The sequence below is a fragment of the Gouania willdenowi genome, chromosome 21, assembly GCF_900634775.1.
Source record: "Gouania willdenowi chromosome 21, fGouWil2.1, whole genome shotgun sequence".
Classification (NCBI taxonomy): Eukaryota; Metazoa; Chordata; class Actinopteri; order Blenniiformes; family Gobiesocidae; genus Gouania; species Gouania willdenowi.
Genome location: NC_041064.1, coordinates 15,888,984 through 15,904,064, shown reverse-complemented (window position 1 = coordinate 15,904,064; position 15,081 = coordinate 15,888,984). Strand labels below are relative to the sequence as shown.

The following is a 15,081-nucleotide window of genomic DNA, read 5'->3' as shown; positions in this document are numbered from 1 at the left end:
TCTGCCTGTTTGTCAGCTCTGTGCGCAGGACACTAGGCTGTGTACACTGTCCAAATCGCCGCTGTAGGGCTCCAACCAGAGCCCCATAATCATCTCTTTCAGCCGGGCTCAACAACAGCAAGCATGCCAGGGCATCATCAGTGAGGCAAAGGGCTAATTTGAGTGCTTTAGTGTCCACAGACCAGGCTTCTGCACGTGCCAATAGTTCAAATTGGGCATGAAAGGCCTCCCAGTCCGCCTTACCGGAGTATTTTGGCGTTTTTACATGTGGACGGATACACAGGGCGCCGCCATATTTGTTTACATCTGGTGCCGCGTCACTTCCGGTGTGATTTCCCGCGTCGGAGCGCCGCTCCGCGCCACGCTGACCGAACCCGGCATCAGCTGCTAGCTTCCTGGCCGTCCGTCTAAGGCGAGCCTTGTGCTCCTCCGTCCGGTCAAAGTCACTCCCACGTCTCGGAGAACCAGTGTACTCACTGTCCATAGCTTCCTGCTTAACTCTCGGCCGGGCACCGGCCCCACTTCCAGCTGCCATCCTCTCTTTAGGCTGATGAGCAGTGTCGCCAGCTGCGGTCAGCAGTCCGGTGCTCTCGCTTTTACTTCTGACACCAATGTAGCGTCCCACAGAACGCTGGAAAGGACGACAACCTTCTTTCTTGTTAGCCGCTTTATTCCCGTACAGAACTGCGGTTACTGTCGGCCGTAACCACGCCAAAACAACAAAAATGGGTCAAAGCTTATCAGGCTCCTCTCATTCATTCATCTCCCAGCTCTCTCACACACACACACAGGGGCTCACTTCCTCTCTCTCCCCCGCCCCCTCGTTCACTCAGCCACTCACATCCCAGCTCCCCAAAAGGTGCATTCAAAGAACAAGCGATAATTGGAATCATCAACATTAACATTAGAACGACAACACTACAACTATAAAACATGCAGGGATGTTACAATACATAAGCAACACATTGATCATGTTGATGTTTGTATAACTTTACATTGGTTTTGTTGCATTACCTTTTCTGAGATGTGGCTACATATTAATATGCATAAATAAATAGTCAATATATTGCAAATGCCACAAAAAAGAAAGATTAAAAAATAAACACAAAAATGAAAAACGCTATCATAATACATTCTACCTATGACTTCTATCTGCAGGCGATAGTCGCCTTTTTATTTGTTGTTGAGCAATTATGCAGGATTGTGGAATTCTTACTTAAATGTAATAACAAACTGGACAAACCTGTCAAACTCTCAAACTTCCATAAACAGGGGTTGCTCTCCTGGAGGCTGGTCTACAAGCACAACTTCTCGCCAACCAGCTGCTTCATTTGGAATGATCAAGCACTGCAATAAATGACTATTTCTTAAAAAATGATTTAATCATATAATAATTTTGGTGAATCAGTTGATCAATGCACAGGGACAACTTCTACTGTATATTGACTTCATTACTAACTACCAGATTCCAATCAGACATTGTCAAGGTATGTAAAGCAATACCAAATGGATTACTGCATTTGTTAGAGGGTTCTCAATTTCATCCTCAAATAAATAAATATCACAAGCAAATCATGCCCAAATAAATACATCAGGAATATCATTCAACCTCCAAATAGACCAGTTGTATCACACTGGAACTCACTCCATGGGGAAATAAACTGGGGCAAGGCATGGTGGGTCGGCCAGAGGCTTTACATCTTCAATAAAATCAAAGAAGTCAACTTCAAAATTATTCACAATATATATCCAGCAAAAAAAAGATTTTTTTTTTTTTTTTTTTTTTTTAAAGATTTAAGTTAGATATTAATTATAATTGCGAATTCTGCCAAAAAGAGATAAGAACAATTAGTCACCTGTTTTACAATGGCACTTATTGTTAAAAAAAAAAAAAAAAAAAAAACCTCTGCATCCACTTACAGCAATTTATTTAGAATAAAACAGGATATATGGCCGGCCTCCGGGATAAAGACATCCTCTTTAACTATGATAACCCCACCAAACCTGAAGACCTAGCTCTCGCTTCTGATTCAAACCCTAATATTCCTTGCTAAATGCCACATACAGCCAAAACAAACCAAATCAACATCACTTTCAAAACGAAATAACCCACTATTTTCACACAATTGCAACCACTGCAAACAATAAGGCCATAAACATTTTCAAAACATTCAAGAAATCTATCAACATGGGCACCTAAGCCATCCCTTATGATTATTTTGTTTATTATTCTTTTGTTGTCTGTTCCTTTTATTGTCTTCCTATTCATTTGTAGTTTTATGTTCATTTCTGTATTACATTGTGTTGTATTGTATTTAAATGAGTTTAAATAAATAAATAAAATAATAAAAATAAAAAAAATACAGGATCGTCGCCCTGATGACAACGCAACTCAGTCGTGCAAGTTATGCTGGGAAACGTAGTTTCTTATGAAATGGAAATTTCCAAGCTACGCGTGTCCAGGAGACAGTGGAAAGTTTCCCTCCCCCGTTATGTGCAAAGCTGTGACGGCTTAAAATGTTGTTTTGTTGAAGCAGTCACCTCGTTCAACCAAGTGCACATAGACTTAGTGAGGGGGCTGACAGTTAACTATATCATATCTACAGATCCCTATTTAATGATGCTGTGTCATATTGTGCCATTTCTATTCTTATTGCATACCAAACATGCACAATAATAAACTACAGTTTATATAATAGCTTATATCCGCCAGCATGTTAATGGATATACTTCATGGTACCTGAAACCTGTGTACTAAACCGTCCAAGGAAAACTACAGTCTGATCAATTGTTTCAGATAAAACAGAATCTAAGACCTGAGAAATTGAAAAGCACAATCACATAAAGATGTGATAGTTGAAAAAAATAAAAATAAATAAACACCCGGGTTTGCCAAAGCAAAGTGTGCAACACCAGAGGTCTAATAGTCATTGTTGTTGGCAAATAAAATTATTCTAAGAAGATTTTTTTCCCAAGGCATTTGATGGAATGCAGTGCAAAACATGAATCCATTAGAAAGCGAAACAATTACAAAATGTTATCAAAGAAGGAGTTGTTGTTGTTGTTGGAAGTTTCCACTGTGACTCAAGATAATGAGCAATACGACCTTTTATTAACTGGGTTTTACTAAATTTACTGATATTAAATTATTACAAGTTTTATATCCGCGATCGTTATCTAGATCGGTAAAGAGACCTCCTTGCAACTGCATCACCAACCTGGGACAACATCTGATCCTTCTAGACTGATGTTAAGATACCAGACCGTATATATCTTCTGCCCATGCACTAAAATTTTGTTTTGATTTTCATAAATTGATTAGACAAAGACAATATGTCTTTGACATATCTCAGTAAATATAATAAGTTTTGGGCTCCTATTGCAGAATAAAAATTATGAATTTGGCACGAATGTAATTCTATGCTCTATCTATCCCAAACTTTGAATTCTTTTTAAACAAATTCAAATTGTACTCTCTGTAACTAACTAAAATGACCAAAACTACTGAAGCACAGAAATTATACACTATTAGTCCCCTTTGTATAACCCCCCCCCCCCCCACCACCACCATTTTAATTTATATTAACCAACCAAGTTCATTAAATCCAGCTGTTTTCATTTAATTTGCAACTTACTGTATGTATTAATGCATTTTCTAGGGACTCCTCACACCCAGGTCACCACCTTTCTGAACTTCTGACCTCAGGGAGGCGTTTCAGGGCAATAAAGACAAAAACAAACAGACTAAAGAAAAAAAACAAAAAACAAAAAAAAAAAAAAAAAAAAAAAAACAGTTTCTACCCAAGAGCAAACCCTGAATCTGCTTTACTTCATTGGTTCCCCGTTAAGCCCTTATAATATATATATTAAGAGCAAGCAAGTAATGATAATAATATAATAATAAAAGATGGTAAATAGAAAGCTGTTCGTCATGACCTTGTAGCAAGACACCATCATCATTAGCATTTGTTTATACACATTTAAAAATATAATAATACATATTTGTGCATCTGTGATGGACTGGCGCCCTGTCCAGGGTGTACCCCCGCCAAGCGCCCCATGAGAGCCGGAGATTGGCACCGGCAGACCCCCGCGACCCTGTTAAACGGGAAATAAGCGGGTAAGAAAATGGATGGATGGATGGATATTTGTGCATTTCCTTTTAATATTGTATTATGAAGTGTCACCGTTTGGACGCAATGGTGGCTCACTTCTGGTCCACGGGCTACATGTTGTACACCCTAAATGAAATAGGCTAACAGCGACATTTTACTTCTCTTCCGGACACAAAACGCAGCACGCTGTTAGTGGGCGTGTCCAGATCAGCCCTGGCTTCTTCTCGTTCTGATGCCACTTTCTTTAGCATCCGCACTTCTTCCCTGCACTGGGACGCACGCTGGAGGTCATCTCTAAATGGGAGATAATTAGCCAGGACAATTTCAACAGGGCGTGTTCGCATACCAACGTCACGGGTGAGCTACACGTGCGGGGCGTGGAGTGAACGGTTAAATAAAAGGAGGAAGAGGAGGCAGCGTATCCCTTACTGACGGGCACCCACGGCTCGCCTTAAAAACACCCTATTCTGACCCGGAGACGTCCACTGTTAATGTAAAGGACACTCGGACAGCTTCGTGAGGACCAAGAAGGACGTCTGAGGATCTCCAAAGAAAGAGAGAGAGCTAGTGAAGAGACCCTCCTCTCAATCCAGGGTGTGGAGAAAGGCTTTAGCCTCTTTAGCATCAACAGTAACCAACAAGGTACATGTTTAGTGTTAGTTTCTTGAATATAAAATCAGTTAGTGTGTGAATAACTCATCTACACATCTGTCCTAATCCCTGGGACAATGTTTTCCATCATTGTTAGTTATTATCTAATATTTTATAGACCTGTGTGTGTTTTTTTTTTTTTTTTTTTTTTTTTTTTTTCGTACCGTAGAGACCACGCGCATCTCTGTCGCCGTCAGATGAATGAATGACTGTTCTAGAAATTTCCGAGCACCTGATTGGTGCGTCTGCGCCAGCACATCCGGTCCGGTGCCTGGGGCGCTCCTTTGTATTCTTTGTTTTCTCTGGAGACGGTCCACAACTGTCAACCCCATCTGGGCAATAATTATTGCCAGCAATTGTTCAACGAAAACAGCAATTTGTTTCAGCTTCTGCATCAATTTGACCTCAGTCGGCTTTACCTGTGTCCCATGTCACACTGAGACACCTCACTGTGATGATTTGAATTTTGAATTTATTTCAGCAGTCTTCAGAAAAACAAAATGACACCAAATTGTCTAATTCTTCGGCCGAAAGGGTGGAGGTTGAAGGAAAACATTACAAAACAAAACAAGGTTCTTTAGATCAGCGATTCTCAACTGGTGGGTCGGGACCCAAGAGTGGGTCACGGACAGCTGGTCAAAAATAAATAAATACTTAATGTCTTAAGTCATGTTGGACTTGTCTTTTATTTTGAAAGAAGCTTTTCTTTTGACAAGCATGCCGTGAAATGCATGTAGCACAGGGAAATGTAAAGATTAAAAAATTTATTAAAAAAAAAAAAAAAAAAATAAAAAAAATAATATCTATACATGTGTGTGTGTGTGTGTGTGCTTTCAACAGCTATTTTTGAAAAGCTAAATTTGGTTGGTTGAATTCTAAAAAACAAAGTTGGTGGAGATTTAATGATCGTGGGAAAATGTAGGTCCCAGGGTGAGACCAGTTGAGAACCCCTGCTTTAGATAATATCACACACACAAAAAAATGTAACTAATTACAATTTTTTTTACAATATACATTCAATATATACTCTGCACAAGTTTTATATATACATTTTATACATGCACATCAAACATATATGCAGTACATATATACACATATACATACTAGGGATGCAACAATATTCGGTATTTTACCGAACCGTTCAATGCGCGGAGGAACCTGTGAACCTACATTCTGCAGGGGTGTGGATGCTGTGAGCGTGCATTAGTGATGCGCAGGCCAGGATTTTTCCAACCCACGGGGCCCCGCGTGTACAGCAAAATCTTAATCTGCATTCATGGACAGTCGTAAAATAGCAGATACCTATACTTTCAGTTGAAAAAATTTCCCGCCCCAACCCTAATCGAGATTAATTGATAATGTCTTCACCCGCCCCACCCTGCGGGTTGACCACGGTCCCCTTGGGTAGCCTGCATCACTAGTGTGCATGTCTACATGTATGTTTATGTATATGTGTGTATGTTTGTTCATATGTGTGTCTGCGTGTATGCTAGTATGAATGTATGTGTTGTGTGTGTGTGTATATATATATATATATATTAGTGCTGAACAATTTTGGAAAATAATCTAATTGCAATTTTTTTCCCTCAATATTGCGATTGCCGTACCGTTACCGTGGCCCAAAAAGCGTGATGCATACCGAACCATGGGAAAACTGTACTGTTGCATCCCTAATACATACATACATGTACATATTATTATTATACTATTTCATATATATGAAACAAATGTCATCATTAAGTTTAGTGTCAATATGAATTAATAAGTAGTGAATTTTAAAAAAAAAAAAAAAAAAAAAAAAAATCTTGATATTAAATGAAAAATAAACCAGGAGCGATTTGCTTCTTTTACAGCAATAATATAATTTCCTCTTTTGGAAATTGATTCCTAATGATGTATGGGTTGTTGTACCTCAAGTTTTTTTTTTTCTTCTACCTTCACAGTTTTGGGATACAGTATTTTTAAAAAATGCAAACCAAAATACAGTGTCATTATAAACATTATAAGAAAGACCGTCTTGTTGTATATTTTGTGATATAAAAGCTGGTGAAAACGCCATAACATTTCAGCTAATTATACTTCCTTGCTGTATTTTATAGTTGAAAAAGACTGTATGTAATTGTTACTGTTGATACCTTTCTAGTCATTTCATTTTCATATTCCATTTTACATGATTGTTAGCACTTGCTTTTATAGTTTTTCCATTATGTGACCAAGTAATTGCCCAAAAAAAACCACCATTCACATTTGTTTGTCTTGAGGAACAGACCGTTTCAAGAGTTTATTTTATTTAAGAAATCATTGTCTTTGATAGATTGTATATTTGGGAAATATACATAATGGTTTAGTGAGGGAATCTACAGTAGGTTAAGGGTGATTTTGTTTGAATCCTGTATCATGTAACCTCACAAATTCTTACTCATCCTTTGAAGAACATACTGCTATTCAGAGCCAGAGATTCTCAGACAGGTATGGTCAACACATGTTGCTTAACCCTCAACGATGAGATAATGTTTGAAACAACTAGTTAATTTAAGGAAGATTAATGCTTATGCATTGCACAGACCATGACTCCAGGGACAAAACTTGAGTTTTGTTTTTGTGTACATGGCATGCTGAAAGCTAAAGGCAGGCAATGGCATTTGATGCCCATGATCTCAGTGTCTCATAGGTTATAGGGGGTTTGTATGTGCAGAATACATCCTTTATTATAAGCATCGGTGCTATTTTTGGCTGATAGTTTTCTTTCTGATCTTGAATACACCGTGATGTTGCCAAGCTCTTGTCAGTACGTCTCCCTGTTTTGTGTGATAAAGCAATGTTCTGTTGTTTTTTTACTAACAGACCTTGAAAAAGACCTTATCTATAAACAGTTACAAATACACATTTTTGTAATTCTTTGCTTAAGTGTTTACCAACCTAATGCAGTCCTGTTGTTACTGGTAGGTTGTTTTAAACAAATTGTCAGTTATTATAAAGGAGACGAACCATTGTGAATTTTGGGACCTTCAGTGTTTTGATGTTTTGTTTCTTTTTTGATTATCTGTATTTGCAGCACAGATTTGTTTTGGTCTTGTATGGAATTAATAAGAAAGAATGACTAAAAATATAGTCTTACATTTAACTTTAATAAAAATCTCCTGATATGAGGGTGATTTTGTAAGGAGAGTTATAGTGGGTTGTGTTGTGATGTGCAATTAGATGCAAGTTAACATTTACCATTTTTTTCATCTAAGCTTAATACATTTGTGATTCGTGTTTTGAGTTGTCAAACCAATATTTTAATAAGTTGTTTGTCTTTGCTGTGTTGCAGGAATATTAACTCTAGGTTTTTCTAGACCAGAGGCCGACAGCATCCTCCTCTAAAACTAGATGGTCCGCAGTGCTGGTGGATAAGCCCATTTGAAGCACAACTAGTGAATTTGACCTGACGGTGGATCCTACAGCTTCCATCCAGAAAGCAAACCAAGCAGAGCATTTTTCATGTTTGTAATTATTCTATTATCTTGAGAGTTTATTGCCCCATTTCTTTTCTAACTACTAAAATAGCTGAAAGTTTGACAACCTAGGACATTATTGTAAAATGGGTCCTGGAATGGAGGCAGCGGACATAGCAGTTGTGGCTCTTTATTTTGTGCTGGTGCTCATCATTGGATGCTTGGCTATGTGGAAAGCCAATCGCAGCACTGTGAAGGGCTACTTCCTGGCTGGACGATCCATGACATGGATAGTTATCGGTGCATCGCTTTTCGTCAGTAACATTGGGAGTGAACATTTCATAGGCCTAGCTGGGTCGGGGGCAGCAAGTGGCTTTGCTGTGGGTGCATGGGAATTTAACGCACTTCTTCTTCTGCAGCTTCTTGGTTGGGTCTTCATCCCTGTGTATATCCACTCAGGTGTCTTCACCATGCCTGAGTATCTGTCAAAACGCTATGGTGGCAACAGGCTGAAGGTGTACTTTGCTTTATTATCTATTTTACTTTACATTTTTACCAAGCTTTCTGTTGATTTGTATGCTGGCGCTCTCTTTGTTCAAGAGTCCCTGGGGTGGAATCTGTATTTGTCTATAGTTTTGCTGATCAGCATGACTGCCTTACTCACTGTCACTGGGGGCTTGGTAGCCGTGCTCTACACAGATGCTCTTCAGGCTGTGCTAATGATTGGTGGGGCCCTAACCTTAACCATTATGAGCCTAATCAAAGTGGGTGGGCTAGAGGGTGTCAGAACTAAGTACATGCAGGCAATTCCTAATGTTACTGCTATAACAGCTTCAGGGAACTACACCTATTCACCTTCTTGTCGTATTGAGCCTAAACCAAATTCACTAAGCATCCTTCGAGGTCCACTGGATGAAGACATCCCCTGGCCAGGCTTCATTCTTGGTCAGACCCCTGCATCCATTTGGTATTGGTGTGCCGACCAAGTTATTGTTCAAAGAGTTCTAGCAGCAAAGAACATTGCTCATGCCAAAGGTTCAACACTCATGGCAGGATTTCTCAAGATCCTTCCCATGTTTGTAATTGTGATTCCAGGAATGATCGCCCGCATCTTGTTTACAGATGATATCGCCTGCATCGGGCCAGAGCACTGCATGGCTGTGTGTGGTTCCCATGCCGGCTGCTCAAACATTGCCTATCCTCGCCTCGTAATGGCTGTAATGCCTGTGGGACTCCGAGGTCTAATGATGGCGGTCATGATTGCAGCCCTGATGAGTGATCTTGACTCAATATTTAACAGTGCCAGCACAATTTTCACACTGGATATCTATCAAACCGTCCGGAAGAAGGCATCGCAGCGGGAGCTCCTGATTGTGGGCCGCATGTTTGTTGTGCTGATGGTAGGAATCAGCATTGCCTGGGTTCCTGTCATCATTGAGATGCAAGGTGGGCAGACCTACTTCTACATCCAGGAAGTAGCAGGTTACCTCACACCACCAATTGCGGCCCTTTTCCTGCTGGGCGTGTTTTGGAAACGATGTAATGAGAAGGGTGCATTTTGGGGAGGCATGACAGGATTTACGCTAGGTGTGCTACGGCTTATCCTAGCTTTCATCTACCGCAAGCCTCCCTGTGACCAACCGGATAACAGGCCAGTGTTTATCACTCATGTTCACTACATGTACTTTGCAGCTGGGATGTTCTGGATTTCAGGGATTGTGGCTGTGGTGGTTAGCCTCTGCACGCCTCCACCTAATGAAGACCAAGTTTTCGCAACAACCATATGGGGCATCCGTAACATTGAAAAGGTTCCTGTGAAGGATCAAGAGGAGATATGCAAACTCACTGAGAAAATTCATTGTATTGGCAATGGAGGTCTCCATAAAGATATGGCTCCAGGTGTCGGAAAGGAGAGGTTTTTGGATGGAGCTGACATCAGACTTCTGGTCCCTTCAACTGACCATGACCCAGCGACTCCTAGCACTGAAGCATCACCAGCCACAACCCCAGCAGAACAGTTTGTCATTGACAGTATGGAGAGGAATAGAGCAGAGGAAGACTGCCAAAGTAATGAGGAAATAAATGGTTGTGTGCATGTCCTGGACTGGCTTTGTGGCTACAAGGAATCACAGAAGACTCAGCCAAAGGTGGTTCAGGAGGATCCCAGAGTCATAGCAGAGATGCTATACGAACCACCAAGAGTCAAACTACTCCTCAACTTGGGCTTGCTATGTGTTTGCTGTCTGGGCATCTTCATGTTTATTTATTTCTCACTTTAGTTGAACTTCACATTAAAATAACAGATTCTATTGGGGGGGAAGGGGGTGGGCCCTGTTATGACAATGGAGGGCATGTGGCAGTTTAAGGGCTGTTACCATAGAATCTTCAAAATGGAGAAGCTTTATCTTTGTAGCTCAAACTGGGACCTAAGCTTTTTATAATATTTTTTTGTGCAAAGATGAATCATAAGTTCTTTAAAAGAAATTGTGCTGTACTACGTATAACTTGTACGTGGCACTAAAATGTCATTTTAGTGAGTTATTGTTCACCCTTCAGCTATGTACTAGAGGTTTTAAAACCTATATTAATCTGATGTGAATTCAATATTTGACTCATTTGATATATGCACTTGTCTTTTTCTCTGTATTTTGTGATTCCGGTTTTGTTTTTGTGACTTTCTTTTTCACAGTGACTGCAGGTTTTTTTGCTGGTAAAGCATTGTTATGTTGGTAAAAAAACTGGATTGGGGTTAAATCAAAGACCATGAAGTCCAATTATTTGGTTTGTGTAATCTATAAAGCAGTTTGTAAGGTTCATTATGAATACTTGGAAACAAATTAGAATTGCTTGGTGTGTAACTATTGTGTTTCATTTAGCTTAGTGTAGATGCCCCTCTGAAATTATTTTTTGAGCTTGCATGTTTTAATGATTTTTACATATTTGGCAGCAAAAGTGAACAAGACAGAATACATCTTTTGTGTTTTTTACTGTAAGAAATTTAAATTTTATTTTTTTTTTTTCTTCTTAAATTTCAGCATTTAGCAGTATTTGTTTTTTCATTAGTGTGTTTAAACAAATGTTATGTTTTGAAAGTGTGTTATTTGGAATTTTATGTCCTAAATAGTGTGATCATAAAAAGTAATTGTCAATTATTTTATGTATATCCTTTAATTTTCACATTATTGAGAAGTGTTACGAGTTGCATTGTGTTCAGTTTGTGTACCAGATTTTTCAGGGCTCAGTAGTAAAGCAACAAAATACTTTTATTCTATTGTCTCTTGTGTATCTACTGCAGTGCTGAGGTGTCAGTGCTTCTTTTTTAAACCTTTGACCAAATGTGTCTTAGAAAGGCAAAGACAGGAGAGAAAAAGCACACAAATTTGGTTTTGTATGTAAAATTGACTTCCATTTTTGTTAAAGCCATCAGATGAGACTGGAGATCAACATTAGAAATCACATTTCTGAAGTTTTTTTTTTTTTTTTTTGCAAGAGTAGCAGTTCACTGTTGTGCACTTTGAATGTTGTGCACCCCAAAGACGTTTAAGCTGGTCCAGGGAGCTGGCCTTATCTCCACAATGTAATGTGACATCATATTAATGATAGTTGCTTTGTTAATATGTATTCCTGGTTTTGAGAACAGTGTTTTGATGTCTTCATTCCAAATTGTTAGCGTTATAAAGGGATGGGCCAGCCTTCACCAATGTGGGACTGCTATATGGCTTTGTTGTAAGAGCTTTAAAAAGTTTTGTTTTTGTTTTTCTGGAATAATATACTGGTTTATTTTTCATGGATTTTATTTTTAAAGAGAGAAATAAAGTTTGTGGTAACTATAAGTCACAACGTGTGGTCATCTCTTTATTTAGACAGAAATTCCATTTTCCTGGAAGAGAAAAGTCTCAAAATATCAGACAAACTCAAAGTAACTATAGTATATGGTAAAAAATTCTTGATGTGCAGTTACTGGTAAATAAAAGCCTTAAATTGATATATCAAATGTTCAAAAAATGAAAAAAATAATCATTTATTCTGTTCATACAGTAATTATTTTTAAGAAGTCTAAGCACCACAGTTAAGAGCTAAATTGATTTTATTCATTATTAGATTAGCTCAACACTAAGATTTGTTTCCTAATAACAATCTTTGAAAGACATATTGTTTAAGATGTTAATTCTAGTTTGAGAATTTACATGTGAAAGATCACAAACTGGCCAGCTCTCATGTTTCCTATACATGACATTATTGTTTTCCAAGGTTATATAAACCCAAGTAGGGTTATAATAATCTGAACCTCTTTGCGAAAGAATCAACCAATCAAAAGGCCAGCATTGACTGCTTAAGTATGGGTCACATGTCACATTTGATCTTCTGACAACTCAGACCAACCACTCTGGAAATTTCCATGATTGATGGATTAAAAGTTTCCCAATAAAGGTATCATATACGTTTTGCTTCTGTACTGAAGTCAAGAAGAAACAAATTTTGTTGAAAAACTTGGTAACATAATAATACAAATATATATATGTATATTTAGTCCTCCTTTAGCAGAGAGTGGCATTTAGAAGTCTGTTCATCATCTGTATAGCTTTTGAAAAAGTGACTCATATCACTGATGTCAAAAAACTCATTTTAATAAGATTCGTAGGCCTGCTTTGACAAAGAACACAGCAGCACATGAAGTGACTGCAGACTGCAAACATATTTATCATTCGTTATATAATACCCATTAATAATTATACAGATTCATTCACCCTTGAACAACCCTAGTTTTGTTATTTTAATGTTTGTAAAGATTTATTTTAGAAGTACATATCAATGAGTGACTAATGTAAGATGTGAGAGGATAATCTTATAGATGATCTCAGCTTAGATAAATGTAAACCTACTGCACCCTTTTTTTGTTCGTTGGAACAGGTTAGGTTGTTAAACTGTTTCCTTTCATGATGATTTATATTGATAGAGAAAGATACATTCATTTTAAAATTCACAAACCTAACCCTATATCTGCTAATTTGCCCTCTTTGAAGGACAGCATTAGACCCCCCAACACAGTGCAAAAATATGCAATTCTTGTTTTTTTTTTTTTTTTGTTGTCACAAGATCATATATAACACTAGAGGTTTAGTTGGGTAACTTTCTTTAAAAGTCCTTGTAGAGCTCACAATAACAGTTTCATACAGGCAGGTAGCTCCGACATACATCCTTATGTTGTCTGTAGTAAAAAAGAAAACAATATTAAAGAAAATGTGAAGAAAAGCCCTACAAAACAAAGGAAGTAAATAGAAAATCAGACAGGTGCTTGATAACAGCTTCGCGTCTCATTCGGACATAGCTGTTCCACATGGATTGTAATTTAAAGTATATATCTGTGCAAAAAAGTTAAAGTGCACATATTTTATGTTATTTCCACTACAGGTACCCTTTAAAGGTTTGGCGTGGAATATCAGCCCAGGTATTTATCAATATATGACACATTTCACATACCTACGGAGCCTGGTCTCACCCTACCCATTATTTTTTTTTTTTTAGAATAATCCTCCATCAATCCCAACTTGACTCATGCCCTTTCTCTTTCCTCAGAGGAAAAGTACTGGGATACAGGGCATGCTTTAAAATTGGTGTGAAAGTTACATAATGCATGAATAGCTTATTCTGGTTCATAAAATCTAAGTTCAACTGAGATTGCATACATCAGAATCAGTAATTAATAATAATAATAAATATGAAGGATGACTATGAATGATGTATAGATATATACTATATAGATGATGCATCATTTAAACAGAAAAAGCAACTTTTCTTTCTTAAGGCTGCAGAGAACATTTTTACCTTAAATACCCTTTAAAAGTGGCAACCTGAACTCCCTGCCAGCAAATCCAAGGATTTACGGCTTGGATAGAAATCAAATTAAGTCCTCGGGCTATGTTGGAGTGAGATCAGTATTAATAGTATTCCCAACGTTCTGAGCGGTCGAGGCACTGACTTTACTGGATGTTTCAAGATCAGCGTCCAAAAGTCAGAGTCAAATAAATAATGGTTTAGGAGAGGTCCACATAATTATTGGTTTGTTTTCAAAGTTTTTCCAGACCAAAATTGGCCTGAAAATAAGATTTCTGCATTGAGTTACATGATTTGCAACAACGCTAAGGTAAGTTCTAAAAGTAAAAGTAAATAAGTGATGCATGTGATAAAATGTTTTCATGTTTGTATGAGGTTTATTCCTGGTAGTATTCCAAAGACAACAATAACTTACATTAAAAAAGAGACACTGTTCAGTTCCTCTTACTCATCTTTCTCTACACCAACCTGTGGATGTTGCTTTTCTTAGACCTTATTTGAGGATATACATGAATGTTTATGTAATTCTAAGCCGTGATTAACAAATGCACCAACTTGTAACAAAATGTAACCCTCCTGTGGTTTTTAGTAAGCCAGAAAGACTCCAGAGATCCTCCTCTAGAAAAGCAGGTATGAGAGGTTTACAGCGTTACATCAATACTCAGTAGACCAAAAACCACAAGAGCTAACTTGAGTCCATGCCAAAAAAAAAAGCCTCTGAAGTTTATTCTCCTGGATTTGATCAAATAAACAACTCAGAGTGAGAGAGAAAGAGGCTTATTATTGTGGGTTGCTTCATTATTAAATTACTGAATGGTACTGTATATTTGGTTAAAAAACAAAATCAAGGGCTTCCAAGCAGCACGGCAACTTTTGTCAATCTTCGTGATTTTGATTGATTGTATACTTTTGCATTTGTAAAAATAATTTTAATAAATAATAATATTTTAATTTTTATGTTTTTCCAATCTTCTGCTACGACATGAGGCACAAAATCCAGAGCTATGAAACACATGCATGTAATCTATTAGAAAGATATTGGA

At 37.9% G+C, this 15,081-nt stretch overlaps 1 protein-coding gene across 1 annotated transcript; it reads left to right on the top strand.

Annotated features, from left to right (window-relative positions):
- Positions 1 to 4,270: 4,270 nt before the first annotated feature.
- On the top strand, positions 4,271 to 12,040 carry slc5a3b (solute carrier family 5 member 3b). The gene is made up of 2 exons (XM_028436299.1): positions 4,271 to 4,757; positions 8,080 to 12,040. The coding sequence occupies exon 2, from the start codon at positions 8,350 to 8,352 to the stop codon at positions 10,480 to 10,482; it is 2,133 nt and encodes a 710-aa protein (XP_028292100.1). The 5' UTR covers positions 4,271 to 4,757; positions 8,080 to 8,349; the 3' UTR covers positions 10,483 to 12,040.
- Positions 12,041 to 15,081: the final 3,041 nt, after the last annotated feature.

What these genes read in the sequence shown, in the direction of transcription:
- slc5a3b (XM_028436299.1), top strand. Translation starts at nt 8,350, where the DNA reads ATGGGTCCTGGAATGGAGGCAGCGGACATAGCAGTTGTGGCTCTTTAT.